The sequence below is a fragment of the Bacillus rossius genome, chromosome 2, assembly GCF_032445375.1.
Source record: "Bacillus rossius redtenbacheri isolate Brsri chromosome 2, Brsri_v3, whole genome shotgun sequence".
NCBI lineage: Eukaryota > Metazoa > Arthropoda > Insecta > Phasmatodea > Bacillidae > Bacillus > Bacillus rossius.
Window position 1 is genome coordinate 93,746,205 of NC_086331.1, and position 25,612 is coordinate 93,771,816.

Here is a 25,612-nt window from a genome sequence, read left to right on the forward strand (position 1 = left end):
TTAGAAAATACTTAATTTAACATATATAATGACTGAAATAATAACACATATACACATATAAAAATTTAACATTTTTCTCAGGATTAAAACCTACCCCATCTTCTCCTTACTGGTTTGACACGCCACTGATTTCACTGTTTCACCCAATTGATAAGTTGGCTGTCACATAGCCTTGAATATTGGGACATATGTGTGCTATAAAGGACAGGCAATGAGAATAATTTGGTTAAAATTTCGTACATATATTATAATAGCTTGTTGATACATTATGGTTTCGGGTTTGCAAGCCATCATGGCAGCGCGACTGGCTTGGCTTCATGAGGATAGGAGCAGTAGGAAAGCCAGTTCCATGTGCACTGGTAACAGACTAGACTTAAGTAATTATTAAATATCTCACAGCAAATAGTGTAGTAATCAAAAATTCTGAAAACATGTTAAATTTGCAGCAGGATTACATCATTATTTATAGTATTTATACTTTTATTATTACTTATTCATCAAGTAGTAAATGGAATGGATAACTACTGCTATGTCAGAAATTACTTTATCAAGTAACACGTGTTTAAAATTTTATGAATTTATCACTGGTATAAGTAAGGGTAAGAAAACCAAAGTGAAGCATGATTGGCAAATAAGTCACCGATTACTTGATTATAGATTCCACTCTAAGCCAGTTTTATAAATAGGTACTTGTGCCTAATACATTGCACTTAAAGTTTGAAATTTAATTTAATTTAATTTAGGAGACTAACACGTCTATGAATGATGTGTGTGCACACCCAAGACTAGTGCTTGATATACCCATGCAGGTTCGAGTGTTAGGTACTTACAAAATGGTGGCTAGTGGGCCATATAAGGCACAAGCACCATAATATTGTCAGAGCCTGTTTACATCATTGACCTTTATCAACAGAAGCTGGGTATGAAAATTATATTAAATACACACCCCTGACGAGAATTTAAGAAACAAACATATCTAGCACCTCATTATTTAATATTAAAATGAGACATCACCTTGCTTAAACACTTTTAAAGAGACATTATTTTTATGAAACCAGAAAAATATCAATTGTGAAAATACATTTTGTATAATTAGCTGTAAAAATCCCAGTTTTAACATTTTGGCCTACCCAAGGGGAGAACGCACTGAACTATAGAGCTTAAACTTTCTGGTATGACCGTCAGTGCGACTAACTACTTCATGAAAACTATTATTTATCTAATATCAATTTATCCAACTTAATTTGGGTATCTTAATTCTTTAGTATTTTAATAAGTTAAACATAATAATTATGTTACATAATTTTCTCAAAGCCAAAATTTAAATTATGTTATAAAGTAGCAAGCAGCATTTACTTTCAACCTGGAAAGTTTCAATTCCATAATCCATTTACTTACTTGAGGGGTAGACAGCCAGAATTAAAAAAAAAAAAATGGGATTTTGAAAGCTAATAATAATGTGAAAATATGTATCAGAGTTCTCTAATTTCTTAAAAATAATTTTTTTTAAAAATATTACGCCAATTTCATCATGAATGGAAAAAAAAAAAACAACATATATAGAGTGATCATATATACGTAGACATGGTTATGAAAAATAACAGCTTTAAATAAAAAAAATATTTGTGATGCCAAAAATTACTACATAGTTGCTTGTTGTTAAGGTGAATGTATTTTTTTCTATTTACAGATGCAAATCGTTTCAATAAGAAACTAAAAGATACAACGGTGATAGAACGTGAGAAACTTGTGCTGGATGTGGAACTACAAGATCAGACTGCTCCAGCCGAATGGTTCTTCAATGGGGAACCCATTAAAGAATCTGACAGGTTGGAATCTACTCATTTTTATGACAATAAAATAATGAATTGGCAACCATGTAAAAAAGAGTTTAAGGCCATACAGCATCTAACAGTGAAGGCCTTCATTTTGGCATAATTATATATTTTTACAAGTGTGTGCTTGAACAAGAAAATATAATAAATTTTTGTAAATTTACTTAACCAACATTGTTTTTTCTCATTCACAATAATTTTAAAATGCAACAATAAATTGCTAACAGGCATTGCCATTTGGTTTTACTGTACTTGATCAACAAGTGCAATGTGGTGATGCATTACTTACTGGTACTTCCCAATACAACAGTGAAATGTTTTAGAAAGTTAAGTATTTCACATTTGGTCAGAGTGACTCAGTCATAAAAATAAAGCAATGTAAATGCTCTGAACATAACTACTTTCGGTTTACTATATATTTTATTTTTTAATTTTTCCAGGATTGAAATAAAGAACCTTGGAGGTGGAAAACATCAGTTGATTTTCAAAAATGCTGAAAAAACTGATGATGGTGAAATCGTTTGTGAATCTGGGAAACTTTCAAGTTCAGCAAAAATTACAGTTAAGAAAGGGGAAAGTAAACCATCCATCAATTTCCCTGATAAAGTTGAGGGACCATGCAACAAACCAATCATATTTGATGTGCCTTACACTGGTAAGCAAAATTAATTTTAACTACTAAAATTTACTGATGCTAGAAATATGTTAACATATTAATTTAAAAACTGACTCTAAATTAAAATTTTTATAGATAGAGCTGTCCAAAGGTAATATTCATCATATTTAGTAAAAAAAAATTTCTTTTCATTGTAATTATCTGTCATAATTTGTGGAATGCAATTGGCTTCTTATGGTGATAATAACTTTTTAAAATAATTCATAAATTGAACTATTTAACAGATGAAATAACTGTACCTAAAGTAGATTTGTAACATTTTTATTTACAAATGTAATGGGCCTAGCAAAAGTTTATGTGTTAAATTATTTACTGTAACAAGAATTAAATCCCCATCTATTTTTTTTTCTTCAGAAATTTATATTTACTATGTTCAATGAACATATTAAATGACAACTATTTATTATATGTTGGAAAAAAAATTTAACGACTACCTACTTAATTTGTTTTAATTGTGATAATAAAATTTTCCTGGTCAAGGATCTGACACAAACTTAATGATAATATTTTATACAATTGTTTTCATATATTTACAAACAAAATTATTTATAACTAATAAAAATTTTGGGTTTTTCTATCTACTTATTGGCTATGTGTATGTGTGTGTGTGTGTTTGAATATACACACACACTTACAATTTTTGTGTTTGTTAGTACATGTAGTGCTTGTCACTTGTTCTGTAATGTGACAGTAGTTTGTGTTTATGATTAGTGGAGCCATTTTAATTCCCCTGACTGGACTGTTTGGCTAGCACTCAAAATCAATATTAAATAAAAACAAGAAAATTAAGTAAAAAGATACACTCTTTGCTGACTATAATCTCAGTTATAAGACACGAGTGACACTATGTCAATTTTACTGTCCTTCAATACAGCTTTCATGCCATCGGGCCTCCCTTATGTCTCATGCGCCACTCCCTTGGGACTTATAGTTGAAGCAAAATTAAATCCTTTATGCTGGTTTTTACTTACAGAGTGCGGAAAGTTTCTATGTACATAAGAGATATCCACAAACACATCTCTCCACTACCTAGACTAGATGACCCACCTCCACATTTCTCCGCTAGATTGCGATACCCACACCGCGGTCGATGCTTGCCGCAATCACATAACTCATAGAGTTAGCTGGCAAAAACTGGGACAACTACTTCCCTGAAAAGTTCCAGAAATTATTGTGCAATCTCTGTCGACAGCCCACTGAACTGCAATGTGATCATGCTAAGATTCCTTGAAATTTTTTTAGAATGTCATAATTTCCTATCACTGCAGCAGAACCTTGTTTGAACTACCGGAGTGTGGCGAGCAGGATGATTCCACAGGGGGGGGGGGGGGGGGGGTTTACCGCCTTGTCATGTCTCACACAAATTTACTGACATGACCATATACTGCCTAAATGTTATTTTTATATGAAAAAAAAATACAAATTTTTTAATGTAATTGTATGCTAATAGAGGCTACTGCTTGAACTTATACAATAATAATTGTGCTTAGTGAAGTAATTAATTATTCACAAGCAATTTGCATTATAAGTTAATATTTTGGAATATTTACAGTTATGTTCATGTCCATATACTTTCAATTTACTCATTATACTTACATTTATATTAGCTAGTGTAGGTTTCTGAAAAATGTCCAAGAACAACCTGAGTAATGAATCATTAAATAAATAATTTTTGTTTAGATTTTTTCAAGTAAGGCAAACAACTAAATAAATGTTAAATTTTTTGTAAATAAAATCCTTGAAAAATTGTTGGAATTTATAGCATTCTTGTTTGCATAAAATTATATTTGAAGGGAAAAATGATGATTTGACTGTTTTTAGTTGACGGAACACGGCAAACTCCCATCGATGCCAAGATTATCAAGGATGGAAAAGCTTTGCCTCTCAAAGATGTTGAGGTGATCGTAGGAGAAGACAAAATAACTTACAAAATTAAAAAACCAGCACGAAATTTGTCAGGTCCATATCAACTGAAAATTTCAAATGGTCAAGGTGAAGCACTTCAGAATATTCAAGTCAACATGCAAGGTAAGTCACTACACTACATACTACCTTATGTTTATGTAAATGTATGGTATCTCTCAGACACATGATTGCTTGATTATGAGCATGAGCTCTGAGAGTGTAGAAACTTAGTTGTAAACGTTGATGCAATTGCACAAAAGTTGCACTTGTTTTGCAGAAAAAAATTATCATTACTGTAATTTTGACTTAGCCATTAAAATGACATGTTATTTTATAAATCAAAACGTTACCAAACTTGATAACTTTTATTAAACAGCGTATTTGTAGCAGTACAAATAAAAATAAACGTAAAACAAAACAAAATATGTATATATTCTTTTAAAACCTTAATGGTTAAGAGCTGCAATGTAAATTTTCCTCAGTCAGTTGTCATTTTTAAATACATTACTTTAAGAATTTTGCTTTTGTATTTTACAATTACATTTATTAAATACCACAATTAAGTTTTTAGTAAATTGAATATATGCAATTCATGATGGCAGTGCCAAACTATTAGAAAGTAGAAAATATTATTAATACAAGTAATAATCAGAGAAATTAATTTTTATTATTATTTTAGAATTAGAGTTAAATCTTGCATGCACAAATGATAATTTCTTTTATATCTATTGTGGTGTAATAATAAAATACAAATAGTTTTATTTTAGTGTTATGAAAATTAAAACTGAATTGGTCATTTGACGATAGCTCTTTGTTGATCATTTTAATAAGTTAAGATAGTAAAGAAAGGTTTGTATTTCTTTGTAATCTATAGTTATTGACATGAATACGTCTAATAAATCGCGATGCCAGTTTATAAAGTTGATTATAATGAAATTTGGATAAATTTTTAAACCTAATAAAATATTAACCAGACGTAGTATATTTAAGTTGTGCATGCGTGTGTGTGTGTAGGTGTAGGGTAAGGGTTTACGCTTGCACCATAATAAACAGTTTTGGCTTATTTACAGGTCAATAGGACTAATAGGCAAGTTTCTTGGACGTTTAATTCCGGGTGACATCCAATTTGATAGCAGATATTGGACACACACATTAGCCCATTTTAGACAAAAAAAATTATTTAATGCAGAAAATAGTGTACTATTTAAATTATTTTTAAATAATTTGAAAACATTGTATAATATGATAACTGTGAAACAAAAAAATATACTGCAAAAAAATTAAAACATTGAGGCATATGTCAAATTTTATACAATCAGAAATACAAAAAAAAAATATTAGAAGAAAGAACAGCTAGAGACAATTCCAAAAAGGCTCTACTTGCCAGTGCCGAGTGTGGGCACAACCAATAGTAATGAGGTGGAGCCTAGTATGAATGCAAGCTTTACCGGTAGTATTTAGCCATGGCCTAGTATGTATTGAGACTGTTACAGAAATAACATTGATACTGAAATTATAAACTTTTTTTTGGAAATACTGTATTTTCTTGAACTTTCCATTTGCATGAGGTATTTACGTTAAAAACCTGCGGCCTTGTCCCGACACAGCCTTTTCAAATAAAAAGAAACTATTATCATAGGTTATAGAAATTTACATATTAATAATTTGAATAACGTATTTGGTAGGGTTTACAATAATGTTCCACAGGTAGTGTATGTTGTGATGACTTCGGAAACATTAGGACTTTTCTAGCATCTTCAATACCATGAACTGTCATTTTATCCTTGTTATTTTCAGATGTTCCTTCGCAACCCCAGGAAATCAACGTAACAGATGTTTTCCAGACATCATGTGTGGTGAACTGGAAACCATCCAAGGATGACGGTGGCCTACCAATCTTACACTATGTACTTGAACGGTTGGATATGAGTGTCAAAGGTTAAGTTTCATTTCAAAATAAGTATTACCTATAATCGGAAATAGTCTAAGCCTGTTTCGTATCAATTTAGTATTTGGCTTTACAACACTGCATTCGTGTTCCTATAGAGGGGGCAAGTAACCAACATATGATTATGAAATTTTTTATTGCTAATAAAGTTTTATTGGTATCTTAGTTTATTTTGAGTTCCAGGGTATTGTCACTAATACTCATTACCAAGAATGAATTGTTAATGTTTCTTTATAAATTATTATTGCATTGTTACATGTGTGTTTTATTAAGTAACAATGCCCTTCTAAAATGATTATATTTAATGTGTTAAAATTACATCTTTCCTTTTATTACAAAATTAAATAAATTTATATAGGAAGTTTCCGAACAGTACAGACAATGCCAGGCAGATAATTCCTTTAGATAAAATAAAATGAAAACATATTTCCAACTTTAAAAATCTTAGAAATCTTAGAAATCCTTTCAACAATATGTTTGGGAACTACTTACAGCTAAACAAATATTCGTGATTAATGTTTCTTATAACCAAGATCTTACACATTTGGAAACTGGGTTAGTAGTATTGTCCCCTCCAGTAATAAAATGCAAGTGATCATCCGTTTTTCATATATTTTTACAACTCAAAGTTATAATCAATTTTAGTCAACTATGGTCAAATTTAATATGAATATGTGATGTTGTTGATAGTAGTTTGCTTGCACCATGTTTCCTACCACAATGACCAGACATGTACAAGTATTTCTTAATCAGACAATCCAAATCATATGAAAATGTGGCTCAATATTCATAATTGCATTGGGGCTACAGCAACATGATGCAACCACACAACCACATGTAGGCACTTTATCATGGCCTGCATGATCACTTGATAAAACAAACTTTCAGTTTTATGTAGGGCAACATAAAATTCAAAGCATATGTGACTATGTGTTACCAGTTGACTGTTAGGATCTCTTCCAGATGATACATACCATTGAAAACAGTATGCAAGTGATGCCTGGCATGTGCCTCAGTTAATAATTCTTGTGGTTAAACCTTCAAACTGTGCTTGTAAATAATGAGAGTAATGCACAGATGTTGTATTTTGAAATTTCTGCCAAGCACCATTTAACGTAAGTACAATGATGTTTGTCAATTTGCCATTGCATTACATTTCTTCCCCTTAGTGCACCACAATAGCATATTGTGTGTGGTGTTTAATTGACAGGCTTTTAAAATTCAATATCTCACACGTGTGTACTTATTGTGCAAAAATGTCTTTCCTGAGAAAAATCTGACAATAAGACCTATTTTGGTAATGTCATAAACAGTTAAGTACTATAATATTAGATACAAAAAAAGGGTGGCTACCCTAATTTTTTAAATGAGAAGGGTAATGATATTTTCAAAATAGTTTTTACTTGTGTAAGAACTTTCTTAAAAGAAACATTGTTCACCATTGTGTTGCTTTCGTGCAAGTAGTTTCTTTTATTTCTAAAATTAGATTTTGAAAGGGCATCACGAACTCAATAATTACTTTATGGGAAAAGTTTAAATATGTTTTTTCCTTTCTTTATCAAAATCTGCTGTTTGTTGTCAGTGTTGTTAGAAATTTTCCTGCAAAGTATTGTCGTAAACAGGGTTGTCGAGAGAAATAAGGCCCTGGGGTAGAGATCATTTTTTCTAGCCGCTTCTCTGTTATTCAATGTAAACTTCTTTAACCCCACACTTAAAAATCTGAAATTTGTATATGCTTCTGTGGACATAAGTAACTATAAACGTTACCTTTGGGTATTGCATAGCTTGTAAGGTTTTCTATGAAATTAACAATAGACATGTAATTTTCATTCTGTCGGAGTAAACCAAAGCATTAATAAAATATAAAAACCTAACTGCGCCCCTCTTGTGCTCGGGCCACGGGGTTTTGCGCTCCACACCACACCCTCTTAACCACCCTGACTCATAAATTATAGTTTTATGATGCCTTATTTTAATGTTGCGAGATTTTTTGGGCTACTGTTAGTTATTTCTTCAGAAAGCAATGTAGTATGCAGAATAATTGCTATTTATTTGTAGCTTATACCATTAAAAAACTGTATTTTCTTCAGAATTTGAACTAATCTGTGTATGGTCCAACAGTATTTTCAAGCTGCTTGTACTCAATCTTAATTGTTCATGTAAATGTTTATTTTATGGTTTTTGCAAACATTTTGTAGTTATTTCAGGGTTGTAGATGTTAATTACTGTTTTAAATATTTTTATTTTGGCTATTCTTTTGTAGTCAATAATCTATTAAAATTAAATGAGTCTTCAATTAAACTAAATGTTAGACTTGTCTTATATTTCTTTCTGAAAATTTTTTTTGTGAAATTTTGTTCTATTGCAAAGAAAGTTTTGTCAATGTGCCACTTAATTTCCTAGTAGTTAAACTTTTCTTTTATTTGGGAAGAAACATGTCCTCGATTTTCAAAGCCAACTCTTTTCATCACTCTGACTATTAAACCTTACTTTGTGATATTAGTGTAACTTACCTACATAGTTTCACTATGCCACATTAGTACTACCCACATTTTGACATAAAAATGCAAAAAGAGGCCATATTTTTTATTCTTATTCTTTGTAACATTTTTCATCAAATATACTTTCCAAGTTAGTTACAAAATTATTCTTCCAAACTTTTCATACTTGTGTTCACTAAGATCAAAATACAAAGAAATGAATACTTGATATTCAATTGCAAATAACCTTAAAATAAACATTTATACAGTCTCTAACATTCCATGAATTTCTTTTTTTTTTTCATTTACTTCCCCAAAAATATGTGCTATGGTCACTAATAGAAGTGGTACACAAATTCTATTAATTTATGAACAGTTTTAACAAATCATGTGTAATCATAAAACCAAATTTTAACAGTTATTGTAATAAACATGATATAAATTTATTAGCATGCAAGTGTTTTCCAAGAAACATATTATCTGAGGCATACTGATAGCTAAAATATCAACAAAGATATTCAGCCATTATGAGTTAATTATTATTTGCTAACTTAAATATATTTGCTTTAATTAAAAAATATGATGATTAATTTTGTTATATGCACTGTATTTGAAAATAATAAAACTGAGAACCTTTCACAACCCATTGTAAGAAAAAATGTTATGCATTTGTATGAATTAGTAAAATTATTGGGCAGTAATTTAAAGTCTGGAAGCCTGAAAAATTTACACATTTTGGGTGGACTCTTTTTAATATTAGTAGAAATATGCTTTAATTTAAGCAATCAATTATATTTTATTCCACATATTAATGTTACCAAGAATGCAAATTAAAATCTTAATAATTTAATGCAATTTGCTGCTCTTCACATGAATGATTTTAAAATTTAGAATATAAATTGTTCTTTGATGGTTTTTTGGTCACAAAAGTTTTGTGATTGTTTAGGTGGCTGGGACAGCGTAGCTCAAATTCCACCAAATGAGCCAAGCACGTTCAAGTGCGAAGATCTGACACCAAAAAAAGAATATAAGTTCCGTATCAGAGCTGTAAACAAACTTGGCAGCTCAGAACCGGTTTTGTTTGGAAAGAGTGTCCTTGCGAAGGACCCATGGGGTAGGTGGCAAATGTTCCTAGCCAGATTTTTGTACTGAATATTTTTTTTGTTTTTTCCTGCTATTGAATTTTGATGGAAACTTTTGTTTTTGCCTGAAGATGAACCCAGTAAACCAAACAACGTTGAAGTCGTCGATTGGGACAAGGACCATGCAGATCTCAAGTGGACCAAACCACTCGATGATGGCGGTGCTCCAATCACTGGATACGTTATTGAATTCAAAGTATGTATGAAATTAATTAATAAAGTAAAAATATTAATCATATTATTTTAGTTGTAGGTGAGCATAAATTTTTAAAATCCAGGTTTCATTGCTGTGCTATACAACATGTATTCTTTGTTTATTGTCAAACACTGTATAAAAAATACATTTAATGTTCACCAGTGCAACACAAGGTAAAATAAATTTGAAAAATTGTGCTTTCCAGGAAAAGTTTGGCAAGGACTGGACTACAGGGAAAGTGCTCGAGGGTGACATCACTGCAGCCACTGTTGATGGGCTCAAGGAAGGAACTCAGTACGAATTCCGAATACGAGCAGTCAATAAAGCAGGTCCAGGGGAACCAAGTGATGCTACTAAACCGATTATTGCCAAGGCTCGTTTCGGTAAGTCGATGTGCATAATCACCTACTTACTTTTAGACATGGATGAGGATAAGGTATTTTTTATTCAAGTGTGATATAATCTAAGTTATGGTCAAAATAAATATATAATTAATTGGGTTCTTTCAAGTACCTATGAGGTTCCTTTAATTTCATTAATTTGTTTGTCTAAAAGTGATCTAGTATTGGCAATTATTTAACTTTGACACCAATCCCTCACTTAGCATGTCTAATGCGTTCCTAAAAATGTTCTTGTTATCTGACATTGAGTATTCTGAAGCGTTGGTCTTCATAAATAGCAAGGCTAATTTACTTAATAATTTCCCTAATGTGTAGGGAAATATTCTTTACGTAATATAAATGCGTAGAATAACACTCCACGATAACTATGTCACACCATTTATCTTTATAAGCCTACCTTCAAATACTTTGTATGACAAATACGGCACCGCGTAACGGGAGATAGTTGTCGTCTATTGTTTGACTTGCTCACCCGGTTGTGACTTTCAACTCACGTAGTGTATCTTTCCGCAAACTTTCCAAACCATCCTTTTCCTGGCAGTGAAACAGATATCACTGTCTGGATATTTACATTTTAATTTTTCAAAAGTTAATTTGTTTATTCGTGGGTCACTGCTTGGTTGACATCAATCCTGTCAGACCCGTGATTTTTTTTTATCGTACCATTATTTAACAACCCTTTCCATGTGAATCATCTGTTCATCTTTGTTCTGGTATCTAATGTCAAATATATTCCTTCTAGTACAACCAACAGCATCAGACTTATATAAACATTTCATAATGTCCTTGTTTAGTACAATTGTGCGCACAGTTGACTTGCTTAAAACTAAAGTGCGACCAACATTAGTGTGGCCTTCATGACATTCTACACCGTAATACTTCTAGTTTTGTCTCAAACGCTTGAATATGATGCATTATGCTTCACTTGGAAGTCATGATTCCACTATGATTCCAACTGCAGGTCACCCTGAGTCGATGCCGATGCCTAGGGTCAAATTTCTAAAATAAATCTGAAAACACCAGAGCAGCAGGCATTAATTTATTCCATCATTCATTTCGCATGATACTTTTGTGGGTTGCCGGTGATGCGACTGCACGCAGCAACAATCTAGGGCCAACTACTTGTACAACGAAGTTGCCTTCCTTTACAAAAGTGAAAACAAAGGGAGAAACCCCGTGGGTCAATTGCCCAATCACAATACAGAACCAGATATATAACCATATAGGGAAAATGCATTGCTAAAATTTTTTCTCTGTAAGTATAAAAAACCACATCGCACTATAGCATGGTTCATTCTGATTGGCTGATGATACAGTACCCAGGGAACCTTGTTCATTTCTGTGCAGTCATATGCCTATGTGCTGAGTTTTCCCAACAACCCACTTTCTTGAGGCGTGAAAAAAACTTACTCCTGACAGAGTCATGTCCCTTGTGTTTCTTTATTTATGCTTCTAGAAATTTAAAACATCACAAACCAAAAGATGGTTTAAAACTTACAAAGAATAACTAATACACATATTAATTTTAACGGATTAAGCAAATAGAGATTAAAATAATAATTAAAATACTTTCAACTTTATGTAAAACCTAACCAAAATTAATATTAACTAATATTGAAGCACAAACAAAGTACCTTAAATGCTTATGCATCGTAAGTGAAAATTGATTATTTATAAATTATGAAACCTTAAGAAAACATCAGCAACATAACCCATTCTAAGTTAAAATGTTACTTTTAGTAGGTGGGAAGGAACTATGCTGTGCTACAATCTTCATCTTCATAAAATGTTATATTGTGCATCTTTTAATTATTCTAAAGCTGGAACTGATAATAAAATGGGTTTCCTTTTCAGTTAAGCCATTCATTATTGGTGATGACCTAATTAACTTGGTGATAAAGAAAGGTCAAGTGATAAAGTACGACATAAAGTACGGTGGTGAGCCAGAGCCAGTTCCACGATGGGAAAAGGATGGTGTCGAACTCGTAGAGGATGCTCAAGAAAGGTATGCATTTCTTGAAATTTTTTACTCAGGGTGTCTAGGTTCTTCAGTCTTATATATATATATATATATATATATATATATATATATATATATATATATATATATGTACATAAATATATATACATATTCAGTTATTTAATTTTAGTTTACAGTATGATTTTTCTGCATGTGTCGATCCTAGTGTCTGACATGACATTAATTTATGAGCACCAAGATAGTACCCAAGTGATTTGGAGTGGAGTGATGTGGTGAAATCTCTACGTTGACAATTTTTATGCTTGCAAAATTTTTATTACGATTTGGTATAATGTCTTAAAGCAATATTAAATCTTTTGAGCTAACATTTTCTATTTCACTGAAGAGTACATTGTATATTGTTGAGCAGTACCTACATATAGGAAAAGAAATTAGCATTATGGTTTCAATTTTTTTAATAATTAGCATGCAATAATTTTTTTTTTTGTATTTAGAGAAATATATTTTCTTTTACAGAATAACCATTGACAAATATGAACGGAACACAGTGCTAACTGTTCGTAGAACAACAAGAGCTGACAGTGGCAAATATAAACTGATTCTAACAAACGGCTCTGGAACATGTGAAAAAATGGCAGACGTTGTGGTACTAGGTAAGCCTTAATAAATTACTTAATTAACCGTTACGTAAATTATTTTTGCCACTGCTTTGTAAAATATTATTGGTTAAATCCAAAAGACTATTCATAATTCAAAATAAACTACCTAATATTATTAATTCATAATTTATACTATAAAATTATAATGTGTGCAAGATGTTTTACGTATCACAAATATTTACTCTTTTTAGTTTTATTGTTTTGGTAGTATATATTACTCTAAATTCTTAAAACAAGATTGAAATAGTTTTTCAGCTTATTTTAAAAATAACTTGTGTTGTTTATTGCTGTTAAATACACTACAGAAATTTTTTAAAACAAACCTTTATGTATAGATAGATAAATTAATAAATTAGCTATTTTTTACAAAAAAAAAACAACTAATTTTTCTGATTTTCGAACCTTTTTTTCAATCCCAGGTAATATACATCAAAAGATATTTTTTGTTGAAAGCTTTAGTAACATTTTCATTTACAGACAAGCCAACTCCACCAAAGGGCCCTCTGAAAGCAGAGGAAGTACGGGCTGATCATGTGAAAGTAAAATGGGGCAAACCAGATGATTTTGGTGGCAGTGACATAACTGGATATGTCCTGGAGAAAATGGACTTGGACACAGGACGCTGGATTCCTGCAGGCGAGGTAATCACAAATGGAGTATTTAATGTTAAATTACTGTCATTTCTCTACGATTGATGGATCTCTGTCCAAGTGCAGCTAGATAAGTAATATTTGATATGTCTGAACTATCGGATACTAGTCAAGAAAGCCAAGAAAACAGCAGCTACTAATCTGGCCATATTATTGCATGTTGATAGCCTTAATCTCCTTAAATGTAAACATTGATATTAATGAGAGAAACCTAGATTTTCATGTTCTTCCTAATAATCCTCATTTTCCTATGTTATTAAGTCAGTTTCTAACAATTCTAACTATGAGCTTCTTCATATTTTCCCGATTTAGAGTTTCCACAAAATGCATAAAATATCAAAGTTCCAAAGCGTGGACTGTATTTTATATTATAGAATGTTTACCATTAATATGTATATGGCTTTTGTAACCATTAAGCAGGACATTAAGTTTGGCTATGTTGCACAAAATGCTACACAGCCAAAACCATTTACATTTCAGTAATTATGGGTGAGTCAGAATTGGACCGATAAACTTTGTTAGCAGGCTCAACACGAAAAGAAAATTTGAAAAAATACATACAATTATAGTTTGAATTGTTTCTTTAAGTTTGTTATACGCCTTTTAGTTTAAACAAACTTTTTGGTTACAAATAATAAACTATTCAAGTAGGAACACTAAGATCTGGATAATCTCTAGCTGAAAAAAATTTTACAACCACCACAAAAATTGCCAACTTGTCGCGGTTGTATAGTGATTTATTAAAAATTATTCAGTATAATGATTATAACATTACAGAATATGACAAATAAATGTTAATAATAAAAGAAAATTATCTGAAATAAATATTTAAATTGATAATGATTATGTGCCTGCACAGCTGATGAATTTTTATGTGTAACATCTTAGCTCTCGGTATACGGCATTTGGTGGGAGTAATTTTTGTGAATGTGACGGAAATTCGTTACAGGAATTAGGGCTAAGCCCACGCCATTCAATTTTTCGGTGCGGCCTACAGATGATGCTTGTGCTACAGCATGTCAGCGAGTCCATACATTTCCATGGCATTTAAAAAAAGAGAGAGAGAGTAAGGGAGAAAAATAAAGAATACACAGCGGTTCACTGTTCATTCTGAAAACGGTAGTCTTAAACAGCGCGACGCATTACCATGTGGCTTTTCTAATATGTTATAAATACGTTGTGAAATAATAATGTATAATATTTAATATAAATTCAATACTTTTGTAAGTGTTATATTGAAATACGTGTTGTGTTAATACTCAGTTTGTAATACAAATTCACTGCTGGAAGATATTTGTATAAAGTGAGTATTAATAAATAATTTATGTATTGTTATTATGTCATTTTTAAATTTGAGGTTTATTCCACTTAATGCCAAGTTAATTATTCCTTTTAGAATTGGTACATAAGAAATTAATGAAATAATTATAAAGCAAATAACTTCCATAATAATAATGATTATAATTTCTTAACTCAATAAGATTTTTTTTCATTTTTTTCATTCCTAGGATTAAGTAAACCAAGAGCAGAGTGCATGTGAAAATATAGGCAGTATAAGCATGAGGAAAAATGGCAAACTGGTGGAGAAGGGCCAAAAAAAGTTTGCTTGTAAATTGACTTAAAGTAATCTGGATTTTGCTCCTCATGAGGTTAGATGTTACACATAACTGGCGACTACTGAAAGACTCTTCTCACTTTTTTTTTAAAGCATTCAGTTTACTTAATTTTTATTCAAGCTAAGATATATGCTTTTTAAATAAGCAAATTTTGTATGTTATGTCTACAGGTGGGACCAGACCAGGATACGTTTACTTTTGATGGCTTGACTCCGAAAAAGAAGTACAAATTCAGAGTGAAGGCAGTAAACAAAGAGGGTGAATCCGAGCCGCTCGAAACATTTGATGCAATTGTTGCAAAGAATCCATATGGTATGTAGAAGAATGTTAACATAAGTAATAATATAACCACTTAGCAACTGATAGTTCTAATATAATATTTCTAACATAAGACTTTCATCTTTGTATCACTTTTAGTAGACCACATGTAAAAAAAAATTATTATGGTATAATAATTATGGGTTACAAAGTGTTTCTTCTTAAATAATTGTTCGTAAATATGAGGTGTGTCTGTAAAGTAAGAACTATTTGGTTGTTAAAAAAATTAACTCATTAAAAAAAATATTTATTAAAAGTTTTAGTTTACTACATGTGTACGTCACATTTTCACATAGTGGCCATTCAGTTCCAAACACTTTTCGCAATGCTCTACTTGTTTATTTAACCCCTCTGCATAGAAGTTTGCCACCTGGGAATGGACCGGATGCCTCGGTCATAGGCATCATAGACTTTGAATACCCAATGCGTGTAGCCAAAGTACAGGCGCTGAGTAAACATCTTCGGAAAAAGTTTAAGCAATCTCCGTACTTGAGTCCAAAAATTATGGCTACCGTTTATTGGGACGAAAGGGGCTTAATTTTGGTTGATTTAAAGAAACGTAAGTCAACAATTACAGCAAAATGTACAAAATTGCGATTGTGAACTGGTTTAATTTCCATGTGACAAACTTCTATGCATAGGGGTTAAATAAACTGGTAGTACATTGTATTGTTACCAATGCTAGCGATGAGGCTGGCCAGCACACTGCATGTCAGCCTGCAGTTGGGATGCGATTCAGGTAGTGCCCCACCTCTATTACTGCTGTACGGTAATCTGATTAGCAGTGGTGCCTCGCTCCCCCCTCTTCCATAATGCTTCTTTATTGAGCCCAGAGTTTCTTTGTGTCACTTGAGGGCTCGGCATTCCCAGAGTCCTGTCTGCGTGAAGTGGCATAACTAGGACCTAATTGTTCTCGGATCTTCGAGTGTTAAGTCAAGAATTCTGATGACGTGACACTTCGGAGGGCTACAAGGCCTTTCCTGGGTGGGACATAGTAGGTTTATAAATGGAGAGACTGACCTGCCAGGGCAGTGAAGTGAAGAGGTGTGAGTGACCCCTTGGTGAGTGAAAGTGGACGACAAGCAACGGGCTTCGTGCGCGGAGATGGTGAACTCCGGGACTGAAGCATCCGGGACAGTGTTGTGTGTGTGATGAACGAGTGAGTAGTGCGAGGCAGTGTGTTGGGACAGAGGTGCATGGTACGAGACAAGCACTAGAGGGAGCCACTGTTTGGCTGACCTCCAATGGGGAGAGTAAATTATCGACTTAATGAGATATTGATTAATTTGTGGACAGATATTTTAAGTATTTTAGTTTAATTAATAGTGTAAATATTAGCTAAGAAAAAAAACCTGCAATTAATTAACTGGGTAATCCTTTCCAGACCTGTTTTACCAATTGTAACAGTAGTAAAAACAGGTAGGGGTGTTTGAAATTTTTTTAAATATGTGTTTGGGTGATTTTCAGATGAACCTAGCAAGCCAGGGAAACCAGATATTATTGATTACAATAACAAGAGCGTGACTTTGAAATGGGCAAAGCCGGAATCAGACGGCGGTCGCCCAATCACGCACTACACCATCGAGATGAAGGACAAGCTGTCTGTGGAGTGGGTAGAGGTCGCCACGACCAAGGACAACACTCCAGAAGGCATCGTCGAGAACCTGAAAGAGAAGCAAGTGTACCAGTTCCGCGTGAGGGCTCACAACAAGGCTGGGGTCGGGGAGCCAAGCGATGCAACCAACAACCACATTTGCAAGCATAAGAATCGTAAGTTGCTCTTATGTGCTTTGCTTTCACTGTACATTTGAAACTTTACTTCCTTGCAAATAATGGAGGGTGCAATATCTATTGTTCAAAACAAGCTCAGTGTCAGTTTTAAAAAGAAACTGGGTAGTATATGTCTTTTAAAGAAAAAATTGGTTACTTATAGCACTGGAAAATTTGTTCGATAATGCAATCATATTCTCTCTTGATTTTGAAGTTAAATTTTTTCGAACATTATTTTACTTTTATTACAAAACTCAATCTTAGCTATAAAAAAAAGACTTATTTTGTTTTGATACATTTGAAATGTAAAGAATTATGTAAGGATTTCACTTACTTTTAAGTGTGAAAGTACCCTAGGTCTTGTAAGGTAATGAACATTCGAAGATCTTTCTAAATGTAATGTTTTAGCTGTAAATGGGCTAATGTTTTTATGTACAAAAGTTATAAACTGTATCTTAGCCTAAGATAAAGCTACCTATTTTTCTTATGACAGGCATTTTTTTATTTATCACTTAAACTATATTTCTTTTGCTCTTGGTCAGCCTGTATTCATATTGGGATTATTATTATTATTAAATTATGTTTTTCTGTAGAAAAGTTTTACCCAGTTTGGTTTTTTATTTGGAAGGCGATATAAAAAGCTCTAACAAAGCATTTAGAAACATTGAAGATCTACCAAAAAATTATTTTTTAAAAATTGGAAGTCTTGAAAATAAAAAAAACCCATGCAACTAGACAAACAATTGTAATGTCCTTCTGTATACACTTTGCATTTGAAATGCTGCTTGAAACCATTAATGGGTTTTTAGAATTGAAATTGACACAAGGATTAATACGGATTAATGCTAGCAAATTGGGAATTAAATATCAAGCTTTTAACTAATTTTCATACATCTACTAATCTACTAATTGTTATGGGGATGCACCATTTGCATAACCATATGAAAGCTGTATTATACACTGATCTAGAACCTTTTAACCCATAACTTATTTATCAGTCCACATGTAACATTATTTTACACTTATGGACTGCCAATGGTATGTTTATAGTTTTAAAGTTGCAGTTATTATATACAGGTTTACTGCAGGGCAAAGGAAGTAACGAAAGTTACGAAAAAAGTAACGAAACTGAAGGACTGGTCATGGAAGTCACGAGACTTTCATCCAGTACCTTTTTGCTAACTTGCATTCTGTTTTTCGATGCCTCACTTCAAGTTATAGTCACACATTAAATATAAATATTTGAGGACTGCCCACTTAAATCACTTTGAAATTATATCTAAAAAGGTTTTTGCTTTCTAACATAAATATATGCAACTTCTTGTGAAGAGTAGATCTATTGTGTAATTTTTATAATTTTGCTTATTATATGTAATTATGAACCTGTGACATAGAAAGAGTTTTAAGAAAACTTTATTAAAAGGTCATGAGAAAGTTGTTTTGGAAATTTTGTTAACATTTTTTTCTACGCGCTTTTTGTCCACAGTGAAGCCAAGAATCGACCGTGAAATGTTCAAGAGTGTTACCATTAGGTCTGGACGCACACACAAATGGTCGGTGGATGTGTCTGGAGAGCCTCCCCCAACCTTGAGCTGGATTTGGAGAGACAATGTAACGCTCGTCAACACGGAGAAAATCAAGATTGAAAACATTGATTATCACACCGATTTTTCAATAGTCAATGCCCAGCGACGTGATACTGGGAAGTACACACTTGTTGCTGAAAATGCTTCAGGAAAAGATCAAGAAACAGTGGAACTCACAGTTCTTGGTAAGAACACAATATATTTCTTTGATCACATAATGAACTTGGTATAAAAATATAAGAGATTCCTTAAAAAAAGTATTTTATTAAAGTACATCATTAGATTAATTTTAGTAATGCTTATGTATGGTGTGCATTATCTTGTAGCTCATTATTTAATACTTACATAAAACACTGTTCAAATAGTTGACTTTATAAGCTATGTAACATCTATTACATTAAAAAAATATGTTTTTTTTGTAACATATAATATATAAAAGTTAAATTTATAATCTATTTGTGATGAAGAATTAAGGGTAGTTAAATGGTTTATGTAAATTAAACTTTGAAAACTTAAATTTAATTCTAATAACTTATTTATTATAAAGTTAAACATTTTTCAGGCAGTTCAAATTTTCTTAAGGGTTTGAAATTTCCCAAATTTTTTAGTGTTTAATTTTGCTCACATGTTTTTCATTCAGGTACTGAAATGATAATAGCCTGTAGAATGCCTTAGTGTGCGTATGCTGTTTCATGAAAATCTGGCCACAAAATACTCTGAAAACTGTTTTTATTATAGCTGAAATTCCTTGGTTCCATTTATGTCACATCTTGATACATTGGGTTTCTTCTCATCAAACTTTTTAATCCGTTTTTGAACCTTTAACACACTTTGAAAGTGTCGACCCCTTTACTTAGTTTCCTTCTTTTTTTTATTATTTGTCTCTGCCACATAAATACACTATTTCAAAAGAATATTGCATCAATAAACTGTTCATAACCATTTCTGTTGATTATTAAATACTAGCTGTTGTACCCTGATTCACATGGATGGATGGATAAGTATTCTTAACACAACAAAAATTATTTACAGAATCGCTATAGAAACTGACATCTGAATTAAATTAATACGTTCCAAATAATTTGTTATAAGTAATCAACATAAGCCAAGGAAGCATTATATTTGGTAATTTTTTTCCGGTTTTAGTTACAAAATATTTCTATATTTTAAGAAAGCATAAATTACAAATAACACAGCCTATGTCCATTAGAAATGATTAGTAGCTTTACAACAATTAAAGAATTTTGGAAATTGGTCAAGTATTTTTCAAGTTTACTTCAAACAAATAAACTCACAATCTTTCTTTATAATATTAGTACAGGTTTGGTTCTTTTCTGAGTCAACTATGAACAAATGTGTAACTCATAAATATGTTTTCTTGATTTTGCTTCTAAAATGTCTCAATGGTATAGCATTAACACATTTGTGTGGGTCTTACCAATTATTCATTTGTAACAAGAATTTGTACATAAGAATATATGTTTAATACATGTTGAAAAATTAGTCTTACAATTTTATGATGAAGGTTTGTATTTCAGTATTGGTAGTAATCATCAGTAAAATTGTGTGTAATTTATTTTGATGATTGTATCTAGTTGTAGGTAGAAGTTGCTTTTTATAAATATATAATAATCACAAGTAGTATGTTGACCGGTCTTATTAATGTATGAGATTTTTCTGCTATTTATGTTCATTGTTTTAAGTACATTATTAGTGAATTTATATTTACAAATTCTTTAACTGTAAACAGTATTTAAAATCTTTTTTAATTACTAAAATTTTCATATGTAGTATTTAATTTGTTTTAGTGTAGTCTTATAGCTCTCTAAGCACTATTAAATTATATATAAAATTATACTAATAATAATAGTAATATAAGAGGATAGGTTTTACTTTTATACATACAATTTCATGTATAAACATTTTACGAATAGCGAAAAAGTGGCTTAAGAAATATCCTTGCATTCTTTTAAAAATGTATAATGGTAAATTATTTATGATTGACGTCAATCCAAGCTACACCCTCCGGTAATCCCAATGTGCCTCATCCTCCATCTCTCCTCCGTCTAACAATCATCAGCCTCTATCTCCGCCGGCCTGTTTCAAACCTCCCACCAGCAGCATGCATGTGACATCACAATCTCGCCCCGCAAGAGGCAAAATGTAGCATCCGTGCCGCATACTCTCAATAAGTAATAAATTATGTAATTATTAACTATTTAATTGTCGCTTTGGCTGTTTATGCTCCAAGTGTTATGTTTTTGCAGGTTTTTATTAATAATGACATAGCAGCGCAATGTGCAAACTTTTCTGAATGCATCCAGCTTGAGCAGTTTAATTTTTTGAACTGAAATACTTAACACAAAAATATATAAGTAATATTAATAAATTTATATAATTATATTTTAATTGAAAGGGTTTGAAGGGCTTACAATGTCTTTACCATCGACACATTAACAGTCATGACCTAGTCATTGGAAACTTTCCTGCGGCTATGACACGTTGACCAGTGCCCAGTCTCTCAACCACTGCCTGGAGTAGGAAGCAACTCTACCACCTTGAGGACATCAACTTTGGTAACATTGATCTGATACCATCCACCCTTCATTTTAACACTTTTAAACCTTTTTTTCTCTCTCTCTGGGTGGCAACGGGACATATTTTAGGGTGCTGTCTGCTAAATTCCTCTTCCGGGCTTGTGGCGCGCAATTAAAATTTTATCTTGGCACACGCTATGTTTGTCACACTAACAGAGCAGAAATGATGAGTCTCAAAAGAAGCCCCAGTTAATGTCAGTTTAATGTATTGCTTAACATGGTGTAGACCTTTCTACCAGATGCTCGTGAGTACTTTATCCGCTTGACCACGAGTGCACTTGTCCAGGACTGAGGCGTGTGGTACGCTTAAAGAGCCCAGGAAAAATTTTGCCTGTCACTCAGAATGGGTTATGCTTGTGTTTTGTAAGTGGGCATGGGGAGAATCGAGTCTCGCACCCACACGGGCAACGTTATAGTCCTGTACTAAGGTCTTTGCAGGGTTTATGTCCCCCATTCACGTGGTGGCACCCATGCTTATATCAAACAACCAACTTTTTTTTCATACCTGCAACCCCCGTGTCATGATTAAAATTTGGTTGAATACTTTTTTTGAATGAAGATATTATTTTAAAATAATTTGTGAACAAATAAATTGTACAAGTAATACCCAGCTTTCTGCATTCTTTTATATCACTGTACAGAAATGTTCAGTATGACAGTATGTGTAGTACATTTTGTCATTCTTTACCACCTAATGGCTTACTTACTGTGTTATTTGGTTATCTTTGTATAAAATGGTAGATAATATTTATTTATGTTTCCGTGAAAACCTAACTCTAAAAATTTTCCTGTTTTGCAGAAAATTTTATAATAAATTACACCAGTAATTTTTTTTTCAAAAATACTATTCCAGAAAACTAATATCTCTAAAAATAACTAACTGCACTACATCAACTAAAGTAGTCAGAGAAGCTCTTAAAATGTTTGTGCATTAATACAGGCAAGCCAGGCACTCCGATGGGTCCCTTGGAAGTGAAGGACGTGACGAAGAACAGCTGCAAGCTGGCGTGGAAGCCTCCGGAGGACGACGGCGGCATGCCCATCAGGGAGTACGAGGTGGAGAAGATGGACGTGGCGACCGGCAAGTGGGTGCGAGTGGGACGCGTGCCCGGCGGCCGGGAAAAACCCGAGATGGACATCACGGGCCTGACCCCCGGCGCAGAGTACAAGTTCCGCGTCACTGCCGTCAACGACGAGGGCGACTCTGAGCCGTTGGTCACCGACAAGGCCATCATCGCCAAGAATCCGTTTGGTGAGTCGCAGTACCTCGTCTAGGCTTTATCCACATCGTCTATTGCACCGAAAGGTGTGGTAGTCGCATAAATGATACATATTGTATGACATTGCAGGACCCTGCTTTCCCAACTTAAATAAGTATTTGTGCCTTCTGCTTGGGAGGGATGTAATTATTTTTTATGATAGTAAGTAAGCAGATTATAAAAGTTTGTGGTCGTGGTGACTTACGTAAATAATAATGTTTTTCATGATGTAATATTGTAAAGCATTATGTATGAGTTTTTTAGTTCTATTTATAAAATTCATTTAAGAAAATTTTACTGATATTCAGATCTTTGACCAAGTTTATATGTTTATTTACATAGTTTTTATATTTTATATGGCTTATTTCTTTATTTACCAATACTTGGGTACTCAGTTTGAGACCAGTGATTAACAAACATTTCCATGGAATATGCCAGTGTGTGGAAAAGAGACTAAAAGGAAAGGTCCCCTCCTGTTATATGAAGGGTTTTTTTTGTAGTTAGTGCTCTCATTGTTTGAAGTTTAAAGCTCTCTTCTTATTGGCCAGATTCCTTCCCCTGGACTGAGCCAGGTTGTTTATCAGTCGTTGTATGCAGAAGCAAAACGTGTCATGTGGCAGCTTGCAAACTATATTTTTTAATATAGATAAGTGGACAAATTCATGTCTGTGGTCTGGGCCATGCTGTTTGACACAGTTCTCGGATGCTTAAAATTAGATATTTTCAACCACAAGGTATGGGCAGTTCTCAAACTCTCGATGGGCATGTAACAAATATATATATATATATTAATATGTGTAAATTAATATTGTGTTACAATGATAGAGAGCTGACAATGTTTTTTCAATCATCTAGAAGCGATATATGCTTAGATGGATATATAGCATCTCCTATTTTCGAAGAAAAGAGCCTGAAGTAAGGGACGGCAATGCTGTTCTGGCCTTTTCTGTCATTTTTGCGCTAAGCTGTTCTGTGTGTTATGCTTCTACACTAATTCACTGTTTGTAAATAAAACTACATACTTATGTTGACATAAATAATTTATTTTGTCTCCAAATTAACTGCATTTTCATCTTTTATTTTTAAAATAATGCAATTGGTAAAAAATATTTATTGAATCAAATTGAAAAAATACTTATTTTATAACTTAAAAGCAAACTGTGTTGTAAAGTGATAAGTAGATAGTTAACAGTTATCCTTCAGAATAATACCTATTTTTTAATGTTCTTATCAGAAATTATTTTTCTTGAATTAAATTTTGATTATGCATTTTTATTTGAGTATTGTTTGTTTAGTTAGTTGATGCTGGAAAAAGATTAAGTTGATGCAAAAAAAAAGTTACTAAAAACAAATGTTTCTTTCATGAACCAAATTGTATATATTCCACTTTAACTAAAAATAAAAATGCAGATTTGTTCAACCTTTTATTTTCAAAAAGATTTTTGTATCAATAATGTTCTTAAAAATAAATATATTTTTGTTGTTCATTACAAATAAAAAAATTAGTACCTATATTCAAATACCTAACATTTTTTTTATTAAAGTGCAGTTTTGAAAACCGAGGATCTGAAATACATTATCTTAAAATATATTAGTTGATAAGATTAAATAAACTTGAATTTTATACATGTAAATCAATGAAGGATCCATTTCAAGAAGTTACTTTCAAAAATCATTTTCCTATTAGAACTTTAAAAATTGATATGGCTGTAGTTGATAATACTTCATTCTCCTATGAGCTATGAGCAATGAATAAAATTGTTCTTGTTTGTTTTGTAGATGAACCGGGTAAACCAGGAACACCGGAAATAACTGACTATGACAATGAAAGTGTTGATTTGAAGTGGGCGCCACCTGCAAGTGATGGTGGTGCTCCGATTGAAAAGTACATAATTGAGAAAAAAGACAGGCAAGTTATGAAATTCACCTCTATCTATAATTGATTTTTAATTTTTTATTCTACTGATTTCGCAATCAAACTCATAATAAATGAGATTTTCTTTTAAAAATGGAATCACTCACTTAATGTAATCACTCATTCAGATTCAGTGTATATATACATTATTGTATTAACGTATAAAATCTCAGATCACTAGATGAATGTTTATATCTTTGTTAAGTATATCACCTCAAGCATTTTTTTTTTATAAATAATGGTAATTTTAAAGAACATAATATTTTGGTCATCCAAACATTCCTGCAGAAGTCACAAGTATAACATATATATTTTTTCTTTAAAAAACATTGGAGGTATCTTCTAGGGTTAAAATTGGCTTGCTGTTTCCAAACAGAATTTAATTAAATTATATTTATATCTATATATAAATAAAGAATTAATCTTGAGCTATCAGGGTGGGGTTGCTCCTTCATCAGTTAAGTGCTTCCACAAAGTTATTTTTAAATGCCCTCAGATTTATAATAAATAATCTGTCATTATGATTTAAATTTACTAATAATACTATGTTTATATATATATATATATATATATATATATATATATATATATATATATATATGATCATGTGGATACACAAAACAATTTTAAACTTAAATTTTACTGGCTTAATAAAATACACTCCCAGTTTTTTAATTT

The 25,612-nt window shown here is 32.1% G+C and overlaps 1 protein-coding gene across 1 annotated transcript in view; it reads left to right on the forward strand.

Moving 5' to 3' along the window:
* Positions 1-25,612, forward strand: part of LOC134529473 (twitchin) — a 547,023-nt gene that overhangs the window by 313,545 nt on the left and 207,866 nt on the right. The window contains exons 46-60 of the mRNA XM_063363606.1: positions 1,691-1,829; positions 2,276-2,490; positions 4,333-4,539; positions 6,214-6,354; positions 9,791-9,958; positions 10,058-10,182; positions 10,388-10,565; positions 12,438-12,588; positions 13,081-13,217; positions 13,701-13,864; positions 15,660-15,801; positions 17,275-17,577; positions 19,064-19,348; positions 22,701-23,012; positions 24,799-24,928. Coding sequence (XP_063219676.1) covers positions 1,691-1,829; positions 2,276-2,490; positions 4,333-4,539; positions 6,214-6,354; positions 9,791-9,958; positions 10,058-10,182; positions 10,388-10,565; positions 12,438-12,588; positions 13,081-13,217; positions 13,701-13,864; positions 15,660-15,801; positions 17,275-17,577; positions 19,064-19,348; positions 22,701-23,012; positions 24,799-24,928 — 2,797 coding nt within the window. The remainder of the gene's footprint in view (positions 1-1,690; positions 1,830-2,275; positions 2,491-4,332; positions 4,540-6,213; positions 6,355-9,790; positions 9,959-10,057; positions 10,183-10,387; positions 10,566-12,437; positions 12,589-13,080; positions 13,218-13,700; positions 13,865-15,659; positions 15,802-17,274; positions 17,578-19,063; positions 19,349-22,700; positions 23,013-24,798; positions 24,929-25,612) is intronic.